Consider the following 16,180-nt stretch of genomic DNA (forward strand, 5'->3'; position numbering starts at 1 on the left):
CTGGGGTTAAAGTAGCCCAGCCTGCAATATTATACAAACACGTTAACCCACTGTGAGACAGACAGGGGCCGAGAGGAGATTAACGTCGGAAACATGAACCCCTGTACGGGCTTCGAGGGTTTGTTACAATTTCAAAATGATGCTTGTGTTTCGGGGAGATGCGACAACTTTGAGGGGACAGAGCGGCGAGTTGAGTCGGTTTTGATGGAGTAAATAAGGAGAAACTGTTTCCAGTGGCAGGGGGTCGGTAACCAAAGGACACAGATTCAAAATAATTGTCAAAAAGCGAGAGGTGACATGAGGATTATTTTTTATGCAGCGAGTTGCAATGATCTGCAATTCACTGCCTGAAAGGGAGGTGGAAGCAGATTCAAAAGTAACTTTCAAAAGGGAATTCGATAATTACTCGAAAAGGAAAAATGTGTTGGCCACGGGGAAAGATCAGGGTAATGGGACTATCTGGTTAGCTTTTTAATAGAGTCGACAATGGCACGATGGGCCGAATGGTTTCCTTTTGTGATGGATCATTCTGTGATTTTGCGGCGGGTCCACGTCAGCCATTTTGCGGCAGGTGCATGGCGGTCATTTTGTTTTGCATGTCGGGAGGCCATTTTGTGGGGTCCCAGCTGAGCTCTTTTGCTCACAGTCCGTCTCACCATTTTGTGCAAACTGCATATCCAGCCTCCGAGTAAGACCCCTCCACCCAACACAAACATAAACACATACAGTTCACTCGACCAAACAGTCACGTCTGCGGTGCTGCTTGGAGGAGGAAGGATGAAATTTCCAGGATCCTTTACTCAATAATTTGAAACACGAACACCATTTAAAAAATAACGAGACCAGGCCTGAGCTGAAGTAACTTTCAATAACTTACATTTATATTGCACCTTTATAGTAGAAAAACGTCACAGGGCGCTTCTCAGGAGCGATTCATGTGACACCGAGCCACACAAGGAGGTATTGGCACAAGTGACCAAAAGCTTTGGCAAAGAGGTAGGTTTTAAGGAGAGTCTTAAAGGAGGAGAGAGAGGCGGGGAGGTTTATGGAGGGAATTCCAGAGAATAGGGCCGAGACAGCGAAAGGCACGGCCGGCAATCGTGGAGCAAAGGGAGTGGGGGATGTGCAAGAGGCCAAAACTGGAGGAGCACAGAGATTTTGGAGGGTTCGAGGGTCAGTTGTTACAGAGTCCGACTCATAACTGGGAGGGACAGAGACTGTACATGGGGACATTAATTACCAGGAACACTTCATGTCTGTACATTGAACGAGTGTCCAACTGCAGCCCAGACTGAGCACCACCCTGGGACAATCCTGTCTGTACATTGAGCTGTGTCCCACTGCAGCCCAGACTGAGCCCCTCCCTGGGCCCTTGCTGTCTGTACATTGACCCAGTGCCCGACTGCAGCCAAGACTGAACCCCACCGCTGGGCCCTTCCTGTCTGTACATTGACCCAATGTCCCACTGCAGCCCAGACTGAGCCCCACCCTGGGCCCTTCCTGTCTGTACATTGACCCAGTGTCCCACTGCAGCCCACACTGAACCCCACCCTGGGACCTTCCTGTCTGTACATTGACCCAGTGTCTCACTGCAGCCCAGACTGACCCCACCTTCGGACAATCCTATCTTTACATTGACCCAGTGTCCCACGGCAGCCCAGACTGAGCCCCACCCTGGGCCCTTCCTGTCTGTACATTGACCCACTGTCCCACTGCAGCCCAGACTGAGCCTCACCCTGGGCCCTTCCTGTCTGTACATTGACCCAGTGTCCCACTGCAGCCCAGACTGAGCCCCACCCTGGGCCCTTCCTGTCTGTTCATTGACCCAGTGCCCCACTGCAGCCCTGAATGAGCCCTACCCTGGGCCCTTCCTGTCTGTACATTGACCCACTGTCCCACTGCAGCCCAGACTGAGCCTCACCCTGGGCCCTTCCTGTCAGTACATTGAACCAGTGTCCCACTGCAGCCCAGATTGAGCCCCTCCCTGGGTCCTTCCTGTCTGTACATTGACCCAGTGTCCCACTGCAGCCCAGACTGAGCCCCACCCTGGTCCCTTCCTGTCTGTACATTGACCCAGTGCCCGACTGCAGCCCAGACTGAACCCCACCGCTGGGCCCTTCCTGTCTGTACATTGACCCATTGTCCCACTGCAGCCCAGACTGAGCCCCACCCTGGGCCCTTCCTGTCTGTACATTGACCCAGTGTCCCACTGCAGCCAAGACTGAACCCCACCCTGGGCCCTTCCTGTCTGTACATTGACCCAGTGTCTCACTGCAGCCAGACTGAGCCCCACCTTCGGACAATCCTATCTTTACATTGACCCAGTGTCCCACTGCAGCACAGACTGAGCCCCACCCTGGGCCCTTCCTGTCTGTATATTGACCCACTGTCCCACTGCAGCCCAGACTGAGCCTCACCCTGGGCCCTTCCTGTCTGTACATTGACCCAGTGTCCCACTGCAGCCCAGACTGAGCCCTACCCTGGGCCCTTCCTGTCTGTACATTGACCCACTGTCCCACTGCAGCCCAGACTGAGCCTCACCCTGGGCCCTTCCTGTCTGTACATTGACCCAGTGTCCCACTGCAGCCCAGACTGAGCCCCACCCTGGGTCCTTCCTGTCTGTACATTGACCAAGTGTCCCACTGCAGCCCAGACTGAGCCCCACCCTGGTCCCTTCCTCTCTGTACATTGACCGAGTGTCCCACTGCAGGCCAGACTGAGCTCCACCCTGGGACCTTCCTGTCTGTACATTGACCCATTGTCTCACTGCAGCCCAGACTGAGCCCCACCATGGGCCCTTCCTGTCTGTACATTGACCCAGTGTCCCACTGCAGCCCAGACTGAGCCCCACCTTGGGCCCTTCCTGTCTGTACATTGACCCAGTGTCCCACTGCAGCCCAGACTGAGCCCCACCTTGGGCCCTTCCTGTCTGTACATTGACCCAGTGTCCCACTGCAGCCCAGACTGAGCCCCACCCTGGGTCCTTCCTGTCTGTGCATTGACCCAGTATCCCACTGCAGCCCAGACTGAGCCACACCCTGGGCCCTTCCTGTCTGTACATTGACCCAGTGCCCCATTGGTGACCATCCAGCCCCGGATATCCGGCAGAATCAGCGCTGTGGGACCGGGTGACTGAGTCTCGTGACCCTGTCGCTGGGCCTCTGACGTCACAATGGGAGACGACGCTCGCTCAGCTCGAGCTGGAAACCGTTGAAGGGCCGTTCGGATTTAAACCTGGAGCGCGGCCGGTTAAAGGGGAGGGACAGGGAATCGGCCAAAAATGTTCATGGAATGAGACCAGAAATGGTTATAAATTGAAATGTTCATATAATGAGACCAGGAATGGTTATAAATTGAAATGTTCATATAATGAGACCAGGAATGGTTATCAATTGAAATGTTCATACATTGAGCCCTGGAATGGTTACAAATTGGAATGTTCATATAATGAGACCAGGAATGGTAATAAATTGAAATGTTCATATCATGAGACCAGGAATGGTTATAAATTGAAATGTTCACACTCCCACTCTCAGTCCGCGTCTGGATTCCCGCAGCGACTCCAGGTGTCTCTTTCCGTTTGAACTGAATTGATTCTCCACCAGACTGAAATAGATTAAAGATTAAACAGGAAATAAACAGATTGAACAATAGTGTAAATAACAGGGAGACTGGGGTTAACATTTCAATAAAAATTACAGACAAATATTACCCACAAAAGGGACTGAATCCCATTGATATTTTATTTGTTAGATTGAACATTAACACAAACACTCACCAGATCCACTCCAGACTCCTGCGGGTCAGTATGAGGGAGCGGAGAGCGGGGACAGATCGGTCTGTGAAGGAGTTTGATCCCAGGGACAGACCCGTCAGTGACCGGTTTGTACTGAGAGCGGAGACGAGATCCTCGGTACAAGAATCTGTGAGACCGACACCATCCAGACTGGGGATCAGAGAGACAGAAATAACAGGAATCAGGGTAAATCCCCAGTGTTTATTAATAACACTATTACTGTTACTAATAATAATGTACAGTGTTTATTAATAACACTATTACTGATACTAATAATAATGTACAGTGTTTATTAATCACACTATTACTGACACTAATAATAATGTACAGTGTTTATTAAAAACACTATTACTGATGATAATAATAATGTACAGTGTCAGACATCCAGTTATTATAATCACAATCTCACACAGTCTGGTACTTACTCCAGTTCCTGTATTTTACAGTCCGGATTCCTCAGAAGCGCAGACAGTAATTTCACTCCTGAATCTCCCAGTCCATTGAAATTCAGATCCAGGACCGTCAATGACCGGTTTGTCCTGAGAGCGGAGACGAGATGCTCGGTGCAAGAATCTGTGAGGTCGTTATTCCATAACCTGGAGATCAGAGAAAGTCAGAGGAGAGAGACAGAGGCAAGCAGAGATAACAGGAATCAGAGTAAATTCCCAGTATTGATTTGTATTATTATTACTAAAACTTACATTAATATACCGTGTTAGACATCCGGTTATTGTAAGCACAACCTCACACAGTCTGATACTTACCACAGTTCCTGTATTTTACAGTTCGGGTTCCTCAGAGCCGCAGACAGTAGTTTCACTCCTGAATCTCCCAGTTTGTTGCTCCCCAGTCTAAACACAAACAGACAGTGAGAAACACATTGAATTCAATCCCCGATCTGACACAATTTCTCTCTGATATTACAGGAAACACAAAAATCTTCAGGAAATTAATAACCAGATGTCCCTGTCACTGACAATGAATTTCGCTCTGTTCAATGCCACATATATTCAGGGACTATCAGTAAATGTATTTATTCAATAACGTGCTGTCTGTGTGGAGCCTTTAAATGTCCCTCAGTCCGGTCTCATTCCCCGATGATCAGAATTACCCTCCTGGAGATCAGTGACCGGTCCCGTCAGGTTTGTGAAAACTTGTCTCATTTTTGCTGCTTCTTAAATCCCAGATTTTATGGGAATGGGGCGATTTCCCTGAATTAAATGATAAAGCGGCGATTACCTGTACATTATGCAGTATTTTATTAATCTGTATAATATCTCGGAGTGAGTTATATTGTGAAAAGGCGCTAACGGCTGCTGTAAAATGCGTCCCACAGGACTTTATGTATCAAGGAGAGTTTATTCTGTCCTGTTACAAGTTTTAAATGTCCCTGTACTCCTAGTTTATAGGGGAGGGGAGTCTCTCTCTTTATTCCCATTAAACTGGCTCTACATTTATTTCAGGTGGAACGGGCCCGACCGTTTTTGGGGAATTTTCTGAAGTTCCCTCCCCGAGCAGGACATCACGCACAAGGGGACAGATTATGGGAAATTCCCGGGTTCACTGCCCCTGGTTCACCCAGGAGCCTCCGGCTGTTTGTGAAGCCCCACCGCTGCCCAGTGTGTATTTGTTCTGCTGGGCTAATATCCCACAACCCGTTCAATTTCAACCTTTTTACCGGCATATTTTAGTTCCCAAATCCACTGAAGTGTCGGCCTGGATTAATGAGCGAGGGGCCTGAATCCACGACCTTCTGACTCAGAGGCACGAGTGCTGCCAGCTGGGTGAAGAGATGGTGGATGTATTGGAGAGTGTGAAGGGCTGTGTCATTGATGAGTTAAGATAACGGACCGACGTCCTGTGGGGAAAGCTCAGCTCGCCCACTGGCGGTTGACTGCCCGAAAGCTGTGTTTTGCTCTTTGTTACTGAATGTTCGGTGTTTCTGGTTCCCTCTCCTACACACGTTGACAGTCCGGGGACAGTCACTTGTCCCCACACCTCGGTAAGAGGGTGGGATGCTCCGACACACAGACTGCTGCAGTTACTGTCGGTCTACGTGAAAGCAACAGTGAGAAGGAGTCTCTTCAATGGACGTATCTCAGGCTGTGAGAAAAACTACAATAAATATCATTTATTGCAATTCAATTGTCAGACTCCTCCAGTGACCTGTATTTACTGATCCGATAAAGACTGTAAAATCCCGACTTGTTCACAAGGATCCATTTTAGATTCTCGAGTCCTTAGGAAATTACTAACCGATCCTCTTATCATTTGTCATATTTGTGTTGAATCTGCTTCTCTCTGGTTTATCTGAACTGTTTGTTTCCCTTCATTACGGAGCAACAATATAATTCGTGACTGTTCTACAATTGGCCAAACAGTTAGAGACAAATAAACAGTTACCTCAACACCTGGCATTTGTGCAGTACGGGTCCCAGCCGCTGGAGTCCTTCATACCGAATGGAGCAGTTCTCCAGATTGAGGTGTTTTATAGTATCGCAGAGTCCAATGACATGAGACAGCACCGCACAGTCAATCGGGGTCAGTCGCAATTCACTCAATGTAAGTGTTTCCACAGATCCCACTGTGACCCGAGCCAGTGTTTGATTCTGAGACTCAAACAGGTAGTGGAATGTGTTCAGGAGGTCCGTTTTACGAGTTTCTCTCCCTTTGTTTCCAATCTCTCCTTCAACCTTTTCCTTCACCCAGTCAATCACTCCACAAATTGTGTGATGAAGAAATGGACCCAGAAACTCCTCCAGGGGCCGAGCTGACCGTGAGGAGGAGAGACCAACAAAAAAACGGAGAAATATCTCAAATCGCCCATCTTCCTTGCTGTGGGCTTCACTGAGGAGTTTCCGGATGTCCCCTGGATCTGCAGTCAGGAATTGTGCGAGTGCAGCTACAAACTCTTGGATGGTGAGGTGCGGGAATGTGTAAACCACACTCTGGGCAGAATCATCTCTCTCCAAAAGTTCCACCATGAACCCAGACAGGAACTGGGAAGGTTGCAGATTGTTCTTGATCAAATCTCCATTTCTAAACACAATCTTCTTCTCGGAGACTCCAGTGAAGGCCATCTCACCGATCTTCAGTAACACATCACGGGGGGATTCAATCTCTCGGCCATGGCTTTTAAGAATGTTGTAAATATAGTAGGAATATAGTTGGGTGATGGTCCTGGGAACTCGCTGCTGTTTCCTGTCTCTTTGTGTGAAGAAGGGACCCAGTGACAGACCGAGGATCCAGCAGTAGGAAGGGTTGTAACACATAGTGTACAGGATCTCGTTCTCCTCCAGTGTTTGAAAACAGCTGCTGCCACCGCCTGATCTTCAAAAAACTTGTTGAAATATTCCTTCCGTTCTTCACCAACAAATCCCAGGATTTCAGCCCAGACACTGATCTCAGCCTTTTCCAATAAATGTAATGCAGTGGGGCGGCTGGTCACGAGCACTGAACATCCTGGGAGCAGCTTGTGCTGTATTAAACTGTACACAATGTCAGACACTTCACACCAGTCTTCAGGATCTGTGCACATGTAATCAGCCTCTGTATTTCTCCGATTGTTATCAAAATCGATACTGTCCTTGAATTCATCTAAACCATCGAATATAAACAGTAATCCTACTGGGTTCTTCCAGAGATCTCCCAGAATATTCCCAAAGTAAGGATACATATCCAGTATCAGATTCCTCAGGTTTATTCCACAGTTAATAGCGTTCAAATCCCGGAATTTAAAACTGAAAACAAATTGAAAGTGTGGGTATATTTTCCCAGTGGCCCAGTCATAAACAATCTTTTGTACCATTGTTGTTTTTCCAATCCCCGCGACTCCGCTCACTGCTGCTGAACTCCCAGAACTGGATCGCTGGAAGAAACTCTTCATTTTCTGGAACAAACTGCCTCTCTGAGAAAAACTGCTCTGGAACAATTGATCTGTTCGGATTTTTTCCAGTTCTCTCCGGAGATGTTTCTCTCTCCACTCTTCATGCTCTCGGCCTCTTGCCAGCAGTTCATGTTCTACAAGTGTCCGATCTCGAACAGTAGAAATGACCGTTAGCTCAGTGTATAGATTGACCAGCTGGAAAATCTTAACCTTCTCCTTTATTCGGATCGTGTTCACTCTCAGTGTTTCAGTTTGGACCCGGAGTGTTTCCTTGTGTTTCTGTTGAACATCTTCAATGAGAACAGACAGAAAGTGGTTCTCAATGTTAGTTATTTTGAAAAAAGTAACAACTTCTCATTATCACTTTACTCGTCAGTGTCATTTCGTCAGTCCTTGGGCAAGTTATCTTGATTATTGTGGGCACTGGGAGAGAGACAGACTGTGAATGGACAGAAGTCCCACTGTTATTGTATCAGGTCTAGGGCAGGTTATCTGGGATACTGTGTGTACTGAATAGACTGAAATGGGCAGAAATCTATTGTTTAACCTCAGTTGTGGGGAAGCTTTTAGAAACGATAATCCGGGACAAAATTAGTATTCAATTTATTAAGTGTGGATTAGTTAAGCAAAGCCAGCACCGATTTGTTAAAGGTAAATCGTGTTTAACTATCTTGATTGAGTTTTTAAATGAGGTGACAGATTGCGTTGAGGAGTGCAATACGATTGATGTTGATATGGACTTTCAAAAGGCGTTTTATAAAGTGTCGCAAAATAGGCTTATTAGCAAATTTGAAAGCCATGGAATAAAAGGGGCAGTGGCAGCATGGATACGAAATTGGCTCAGTGACAGGAAACAGAGAGTCGTGGTGAACGGTTGTTTTTTGGACTGGAGGAAGGTTTACATTGGTGTTCCCCAAGAGTCGGTACTCGGACCACTGCTTGTTTTGCTATATATTAATGACTTGGATCTGGGTGACGCAAAACGTGAAAGTGCAGTAAACAGTGAGGAGGATAGTGATAGACTTCAATAGGACATAGACAGGCTGGTGGAATGGGCGGACATATGCAGATACAATTTAACGCAGAGAAGTGCGAAGTGAAACATTTTGGCAGGAAGAATGAGGAGAGGCAATATAAACTAAATGGTATCATTCTAAAGGGGGTGTAGGAACAGAGAGACCTGGGGGTGTATGTTCACAAATTTTTGAAGGTGACAGGACAAGTTGAGAAAGCAGTTTAAAAAGCATACGGGATACTTGGCTTGAAAAATAGATGCATAGACGACAAAAACAAGGAAGTGATGATGAAGCTTTATAATTCCCTAGTTTGGCCACAACTGGAGTACTGCGTCCAATTCTGGGCACCGCACTTTACGAAGGATGTGAAGGCCTTAGAGATGATGCAGAAAAGATTTATTCGAATCGCTCCAGGGATGAGGAACTTCAGTTACGTGATTAGACTGGAGAAGCCGGGGTTGTTCCACTTGGAGCAGAGAAGATTGAGAGGAGATTTGATAGAAGTTTTCAAATCCATGAAGGGTTTAGGTCAAGTAAATAAGGAGAAACTGTTCCCATTGATCGGACGGTCGAGAACCACAGGACACAGATTGAAAGTGATTCGCAAAAGAACCAATGGCGACAGGAGAATAAACTTTTTTAAAGTAGCGAGTAGTTATGGTCTGGACTGCTCTCTCTGAAAGGGTTTGTGGAAGCAAATTCAATCGTGGCTTTCGAAAAGGAATTCGATAAATACTTGAAGGAAAAGTTTTGCAGGGCTACGGGGAAATAGCAGGGGAATGTGGCGCACTCGGTAGCTCTTGCAAAGAGCCGGCAGGGGCTCGATGGGCTGAACGGACTTCTTCTGTGCTGTAAAAATTTTATGATTCTAATGTATCAGACCGTGGGCAGGTTATCTGGGGTATTGTGGGCACTGCGAGAGGGAGAGTCTGTGAATGGACAGAAGTTCCACTGTTATTGGAACGGACCTCGGGCAGGTTATCTGGGATATTGTGGGCACTGGGAGAGGGACAGACTGTAAATGGACAGAAGTCCCACAGTTATTGTGTCAGACCTCGGGCAGGTTATCTGGGATATTGTGGGCACTGGGAGAGGGACAGAATGTAAATGGACAGAAGTCCCACTGTTATTGTATCAGACCTCTGGCAGGTTATCTGTGATATTGTGGGCACTCGGAGAGGGACAGACTGTGAATGGACAGAAGTTCCACTGTTATTGTATCAGATCGCGGGCAGGTTATCTGGGGTGTTGTGGGCACTGGGAGAGGGACAGACTGTGAATGGACAGAAGTTCCACTGTTATTGTATCAGACCTCGGGCAGTTTATCTGGGATATTGTGGGCACTGGGAGAGGGACAGACTGTGAATGAACAGAAGTTTCAATGTTATTGTATCAGACCTATACTTCTTTAGTCACCTGATCACAGGTAAATATTACTGACATTCTGAAGGTACAGGGGGGATTAAGAAAGACAATTTAAGGTATTAGGAGTTTAGGTTGAGGGAATGGTGAGAGGGTTTGATGTATCTTGTTAGTGTAAGAGACTTCGGTATTGAATCATTTCAACGTAATTCACAACTTTAATGCAGGAAAAAGGCTCACACTCATGAAAATAATTAGAGACGGAGAAAATTTAAAGTCGGAAATAAGAAGAGAAATCAGGGTAATTTTCTCACTGAAGGGTCAGAGAGCGGGGGACCCAGTTACCAGGGAAACACACTGAAGGGGCAGTGTAAGTGGGGTTAAAAGACAATTGAACGTGTTTCTGTGGATACACTGAGAGGAGGAGTAGGTGGGGCCATCTCTCAAAAAGAGGCAGGCTTATTTGGGCCAAATGGCCTTTTCCTGTCTCTAATCATTCTCCCGTTATATTGTATTTCAGAAATTGTGAACAATTTTTCAGCAGCTTTGCACCTATATTTAATGTGTTTTTATAACAGTCCTTTCATAGAATTAGAATTAGAACTACTGCCCACATCACTCAGTGCAATGTTAGAGCAGAAAACATTCGCAGTTCATTTCAACTGTTCTCCCAATAATTATACTCCGTTGTTTCATTTTGGTCTGAAATTCCTACAATGCAGGTTTGGGTAATTACAAATCTGTTTCCATCAGTCATTCCATTGGGTCTAAAAAGACCGTGAGTTAAATGACTATTCTTTGAGTAGAATAAGTTCTCTCTTTCACTGCCATCAGTCATTCCATTGGGTCTAAAAAGACCCTGAGTTAAAGGACTATTCTTTGAGTGGAATAAGTTCTCTCTTTCACTGCCATCAGTCATTCCATTGGGTCTAAAAAGACCCTGAGTTAAAGGACTATTCTTTGAGTGGAATAAGTTCTCTCTTTCACTGCCATTAGTCATTCCATTGGGTCTAAAAAGACCCTGAGTTAAAGGACTATTCTTTGAGTAGAATAAGTTCACTCTTTCACTGCCATTAGTCATTCCATTGGGTCTAAAAAGACCCTGAGTTAAAGGACTATTCTTTGAGTGGAATAAGTTCACTCTTTCACTGCCATTAGTCATTCTATTGGGTCTAAAAAGACCCTGAGTTAAAGGACTATTCTTTGAGTGGAATAAGTTCTCTCTTTCACTGCCATTAGTCATTCCATTGGGTCTAAAAAGACCCTGAGATAAAGGACTATTCTTTGAGTAGAATAAGTTCACTCTTTCACTGCCATTAGTCATTCCATTGGGTCTAAAAAGACCCTGAGTTAAAGGACTATTCTTTGAGTAGAATAAGTTCACTCTTTCACTGCCATTAGTCATTCCATTGGGTCTAAAAAGACCCCGAGTTAAAGGACTATTCTTTGAGTGGAATAAGTTCTCTCTTTCACTGCCATTAGTCATTCCATTGGGTCTAAAAAGACCCTGAGATAAAGGACTATTCTTTGAGTAGAATAAGTTCACTCTTTCACTGCCATTAGTCATTCCATTGGGTCTAAAAAGACCCTGAGTTAAAGGGCTATTCTTTGAGTAGAATAAGTTCACTCTTTCACTGCCATTAGTCATTCCATTGGGTCTAAAAAGACCCCGAGTTAAAGGACTATTCTTTGAGTAGAATAAGTTCTCTCTTTCACTGCCATTAGGAAGCCAGCCCAGAACTTCCGAATTACCCTGAATATTGTCTTTCCCTCACATTACTCCACGGATTAATGATCTATTGTGTTAACATCTAAACATCTTCTCAGATCAGATCGAACACCGACGTCTCATTCTGTGCTGTGTAATGAAAATATTTTAATATTTTGCATTTCTCCACCTCTTTCCCTACCGTTGATGGTGGGCCAGATTTCTAGAGTAGTCGGTCAACCTTAAAGTCTGGCTTAGGGCACTGCTCATTAATTCTGAGCCCAGAGCTTCTATGTGCCTCATAGGAGTTGTGAATGGGGATTCACGGTGTATCAGGATCCTACCAGGTGTGTATGGGGATTCACAGTGTATCAGGATCATGCCAGGTGTGTATGGGTATTCACAGTGTATCAGGATCCTGCCAGGTGTGTGGGGATTTAACAAGTTCTGGCGATCATCAGCTGGATTAAGTGAAATAATGCAACCTCCGCATATTCCTAACGAGGTTTCATTTCTGTTCCCTCCACCCTTTGAATTTCTGATTCCCAGATTCTGACAATCTCTAAACAAAAGTCTACAGTCAAACATTCTGATTCTCAGAAGTGAAATAAATAGTTTGAAATCTCCATTTCATCACTTACCTTTCAGGTGACTGGGTATTTCAGTTAAACCTCGTCCGATGTTCATATAATCAAATGGATCAGGACCTGTTTAAATCAATGAGCTTTCATGAAATCTGATCTGTGTAATATTAAAGTAAATTCTGCAGTTTTTCAATCTGAAATTGAATTCAGTGTGTGATTTTACCGTACCAAGTTCCTGCATCTCTTTCAGTATTTTGTCCAACTTTGGTACCGCATGGTGCATGTTCACAAAGGATTCCCACATCACCCTTCGGGCCCGAGAGCCTTTCTCCATCACCAGATTTAGGAGAAGTTTGGAACTGTCCGCCCTGTTTCCCTTCTCCACGAGATCAATGACTTTCTGTAAAGAACAATAATTAATATATTGGTCTCTCCTTTTCCCAGTCCCACTGAAACTGTTTCCTTTTTTTCAGTCCACAGAAAAGTTATACCCGAAGCATCCCTCTATCCTTTGTGCAAGCACTGACCGATCCACTGGGTATTTTCCTCTCATCGTATCATTGTTTCAGATTCACTGTATTTTCAGTTTGATCCATTTATTTCCTATTTGGCCTGTTTCTGTTCTGTAACATTGTTTGATTCTAAGATCTCATATCCTGTTAGTTCCCTGCTGTTTAAATAATCCAAACTCATTCTGTTTCCAGCCCACTTACCCGATGTTCCTGTCCACTGAAATGCCACTCGTATGTTAACAACGAGCTGACTCCGTCCACCCCTTCTTCAATCGCCTGTTCTAGTCTGTCCCGGTAGAATTTCGTCAACTGGAACAGATGATAGTCGTCGCAATTTGTCAGGAACTCAGTGATTGCAGTGTTCGGATCTGTGAGCAAAAATGGAGAAAACTAAACACATTATCGACTTTCTATCCGGGCGGTTACATTTCCTCTTATAACAAACGGCTGAAGCCTCCTGTGAGCCACATTATCAAACACCTTCTGAAAACCCAGAGACACCGCATGTGATACATTCCATCGACCTATATTGTCACCTCTCAACAAAGCTGCATCAGATTTGTCAAATACAGCTTGTCTGCAGCGAATCATTTCCAGCCTCCCCTGATCATCCCCTGCATTTCGAAACGTTCACGAATTCGATCTGGAATTACAGATTCTAGGAGTTTGCCCACTACTGACGGAGACTAATTGGTCTCCAGTTACCCGTTGACCCTCTCTCCCTATTTTAGCAGAGACATTACTTGGGCTCCTTCAGTCCACCTGGATATTTTTGATAACAAGCGAGGATTGAGAAATTGGGGTCAGAATCCCTCCTATCTCCTCTCTGACTTCCTTTAACAGCCTCGGGTGTGTTATCTCTGGGGCCAGTGATTTATCCACCTCGGCGATGTTTCTCAGATCCAAATCCTTCTCTTTCCCTCTCTGTTCTCCTTTTGGAATATCCTTGAAACCTACCTCTTTGACCAAGCTTTCCGTCACCAGTTCTAATATCTCCTTATTTGACTCTGTGTCAAATTTTGTTTGATAATCGCTCCTGTGAGGCCCCTTGGGTAGTTTTACTATATTAAAGGCGCTATATAAATGCAAGTTGTTATTGTTCCAGCTCTGTCATAGAAGCTTTATTAATACTGGCGACCAGAGGTATTTTTCTTTCTCCTCAAAATGTGATAACCAAGAACGTTTTGCGCTGAGTCCTGTGAAAACTCAGGCCCTGTCTTGCAGATACTAGATCACATCTCTCATGATTCTGATTTTCCAAATGTGTTTGGAGTGATTTGTATATTTAGAGATAAAACTCAACCATAACTCCGATTTTTTGGAATGTTGACCCGTTTCCGTTTATTGTGTTTTTTTAATACCAAGTGACTTTATCTCTCAATACTTCAAAACCACCTTCCTTTTTACCTGCCAATAACTTTTCATTATTTCATAAATCTTCTGTTCCTGCTCCAACAGTTTTATGAATTCCGTTCTCTCATCTCAGACCCGGATATTTCCCACCCTCCAGATTATCAGCTGAAACCCTCCCGCTGCTCCATTCACCCAGTCTGTAAAACCATTGTTGTTCGATTAAGACCGTGACCGTCCCTTCCCTTCTTTCTGAACTCACCCTCGTGCCCCGAGACCGTGAACCCTTCCCTCCTGCTCCATTCACCCAGTCTGTAAAACCAATGGTGGTCGGTTCATATCGTGTCCGTCCCTTCCCTTCTCCCTAAACTCACTCTATTCGCCAAGACCGTGAACCCTTCCCTCCTGCTCCATTCACCCAGTCTGTAAAACCATTGTTCTTGATCGGTTCAGATCGGGACCTGCTCAGGGCTGCAGAAGAGCCTGTCTATTCCCTGACTATGGAATATCCCATCACTATCACTCTCCTATTCCTGTGTCCCACCTGCCTCTCACCCCCGCCCCACTCGGGGTGTCCCCCTGCTCCCTGGCCTCATACTGTTACTCAGGAAGACCATCCTCTGAGTCACTGTCTCTGTCCACCTTACAGTCCCCACCATCAGGTATCAATTGGACAGTTCCAGTACTCAGGAGATCCCTACACCTGTGACTGCACTATGCCTCTAGATGGTCACTCACTTCCCTCTATCTACACGGTATCTGTACTGTTACATCTTCCTGTGTGAACTGCAGGTTCTTGCTCCTGATCTGGACCCTTTGTCAGGACGGAAATTGTATTGTGAAGAATTTTCTGAACGTACCTGTGTACATTCTCATTCTTGTTGAAGATGTTGGATCTTCTCCCCTGTTTGAACCTTCAGCCATGGTGGTGACAGACGTTCCCAGATTCTGATGCCCTGTAATAAATATAATATAAATAGGAGGGTTAGACGGAAATATTAAAATAAGCAGGAGAGCATTGCCTTGTTAAACATGATTCCAAGTCTCTCCTCCCCCATCAGCACAACAGCTGTTCGCTCTGGGATCGAGCATTTCCCGAGTGTTATGATCAACGCTCCACATCAGGTGTGACATGGACAGCTGCCCAGTGAAGTCCAGTGAGTCCCGCTGATCTCCACAACCCAGTTCCAGACGGGAACCCATCGGCAGAGACTCTGAACTGGGAGCGTCCCTTGGTAAGATTTACTCACACAGTACAGGCCAGAACCAGCCTTATTCCTGAGGCAGTGAATATTCTGGAGGGAAATCTGGAGCGGGGTGATCATTGATGGATTAAATGACCCTTCACTCGGTTTAACACAGTCTGAGGCAATTGTGTTATTTTTATTCACAAATTGTGTTGAATATTTTTGATTTGTTGAGTTTCGTCATTAAATTCAGATACTTTATGAATATGATATCTATCCTCATACACAATATATAGCTGGGTGGGATTCCTCTGGTGCCTTTGGGCAGTGAAAGTGTCCGTGTGTTCATGGAGAGGTGTCCTGGTTGGTGTTTCTACTGGAATATATTTACCACATCCCCATGGTGTCAGCACCTGACAATCACTGTAGAAGGTGAGGAGATTTACCACTGTTCTAATATTAACACTAATGAGCACTGTGTGAGGTGAGGAGATTTACCACTGTTCTAATATTAACACTAATGAAAACTGTAGGAAGTCAGGAGATTTACCACTGTTCTAATATTAACACTAATGAGCACTGTGGGAGGTGAGGAGATTTACCGCTGTTCTAATATTAACATTAATGAGCATTGTAGGAGGTGAGGAGATTTACCACTGTTCTAATATTAACACTAATGTATAATGTTATGAATCGTGTAACTTTAAACATTCAGGTGATGCACAATATTTATTTAGAGAATGTCGTTCTGGGTTTTACAGTCTCAATGTTCAAGTGGT

The 16,180-nt window shown here is 45.3% G+C and overlaps 2 protein-coding genes across 2 annotated transcripts in view; one reads left to right on the forward strand and one right to left on the reverse strand.

Annotated features, from left to right (window-relative positions):
• Positions 1-16,180, forward strand: part of LOC137314534 (NACHT, LRR and PYD domains-containing protein 3-like) — a 215,810-nt gene that overhangs the window by 161,532 nt on the left and 38,098 nt on the right. The gene's annotated exons all lie outside the window — the stretch shown is intronic.
• LOC137314519 (NLR family CARD domain-containing protein 3-like) lies at positions 860-7,110 on the reverse strand. Its single transcript, XM_067979828.1, has 5 exons — positions 6,200-7,110; positions 4,561-4,647; positions 4,222-4,392; positions 3,779-3,946; positions 860-3,606 (listed from the first exon to the last, which is right to left on the reverse strand). Exons 1-5 carry the CDS (start codon positions 7,066-7,068, stop codon positions 3,519-3,521), a joined length of 1,383 nt encoding a protein of 460 aa, XP_067835929.1. The 5' UTR covers positions 7,069-7,110; the 3' UTR covers positions 860-3,518.

The sequence above is a fragment of the Heptranchias perlo genome, unplaced genomic scaffold (genome assembly GCF_035084215.1).
Source record: "Heptranchias perlo isolate sHepPer1 unplaced genomic scaffold, sHepPer1.hap1 HAP1_SCAFFOLD_52, whole genome shotgun sequence".
Classification (NCBI taxonomy): Eukaryota; Metazoa; Chordata; class Chondrichthyes; order Hexanchiformes; family Hexanchidae; genus Heptranchias; species Heptranchias perlo.

Excerpts from the sequence above, each read along its gene's own strand:
- LOC137314519 (XM_067979828.1), bottom strand. The coding sequence starts at position 7,068 with ATGTGTTACAACCCTTCCTACTGCTGGATCCTCGGTCTGTCACTGGGT. Across the intron at positions 4,393-4,560 it reads TGTAAAATACAGGAACTGTG|GTTATGGAATAACGACCTCA; the intron begins GTAAGTATCAGA and ends TCTGATCTCCAG. Across the intron at positions 3,607-3,778 it reads AGGAGTCTGGAGTGGATCTG|TCTGGTGGAGAATCAATTCA; the intron begins GTGAGTGTTTGT and ends AATCTATTTCAG.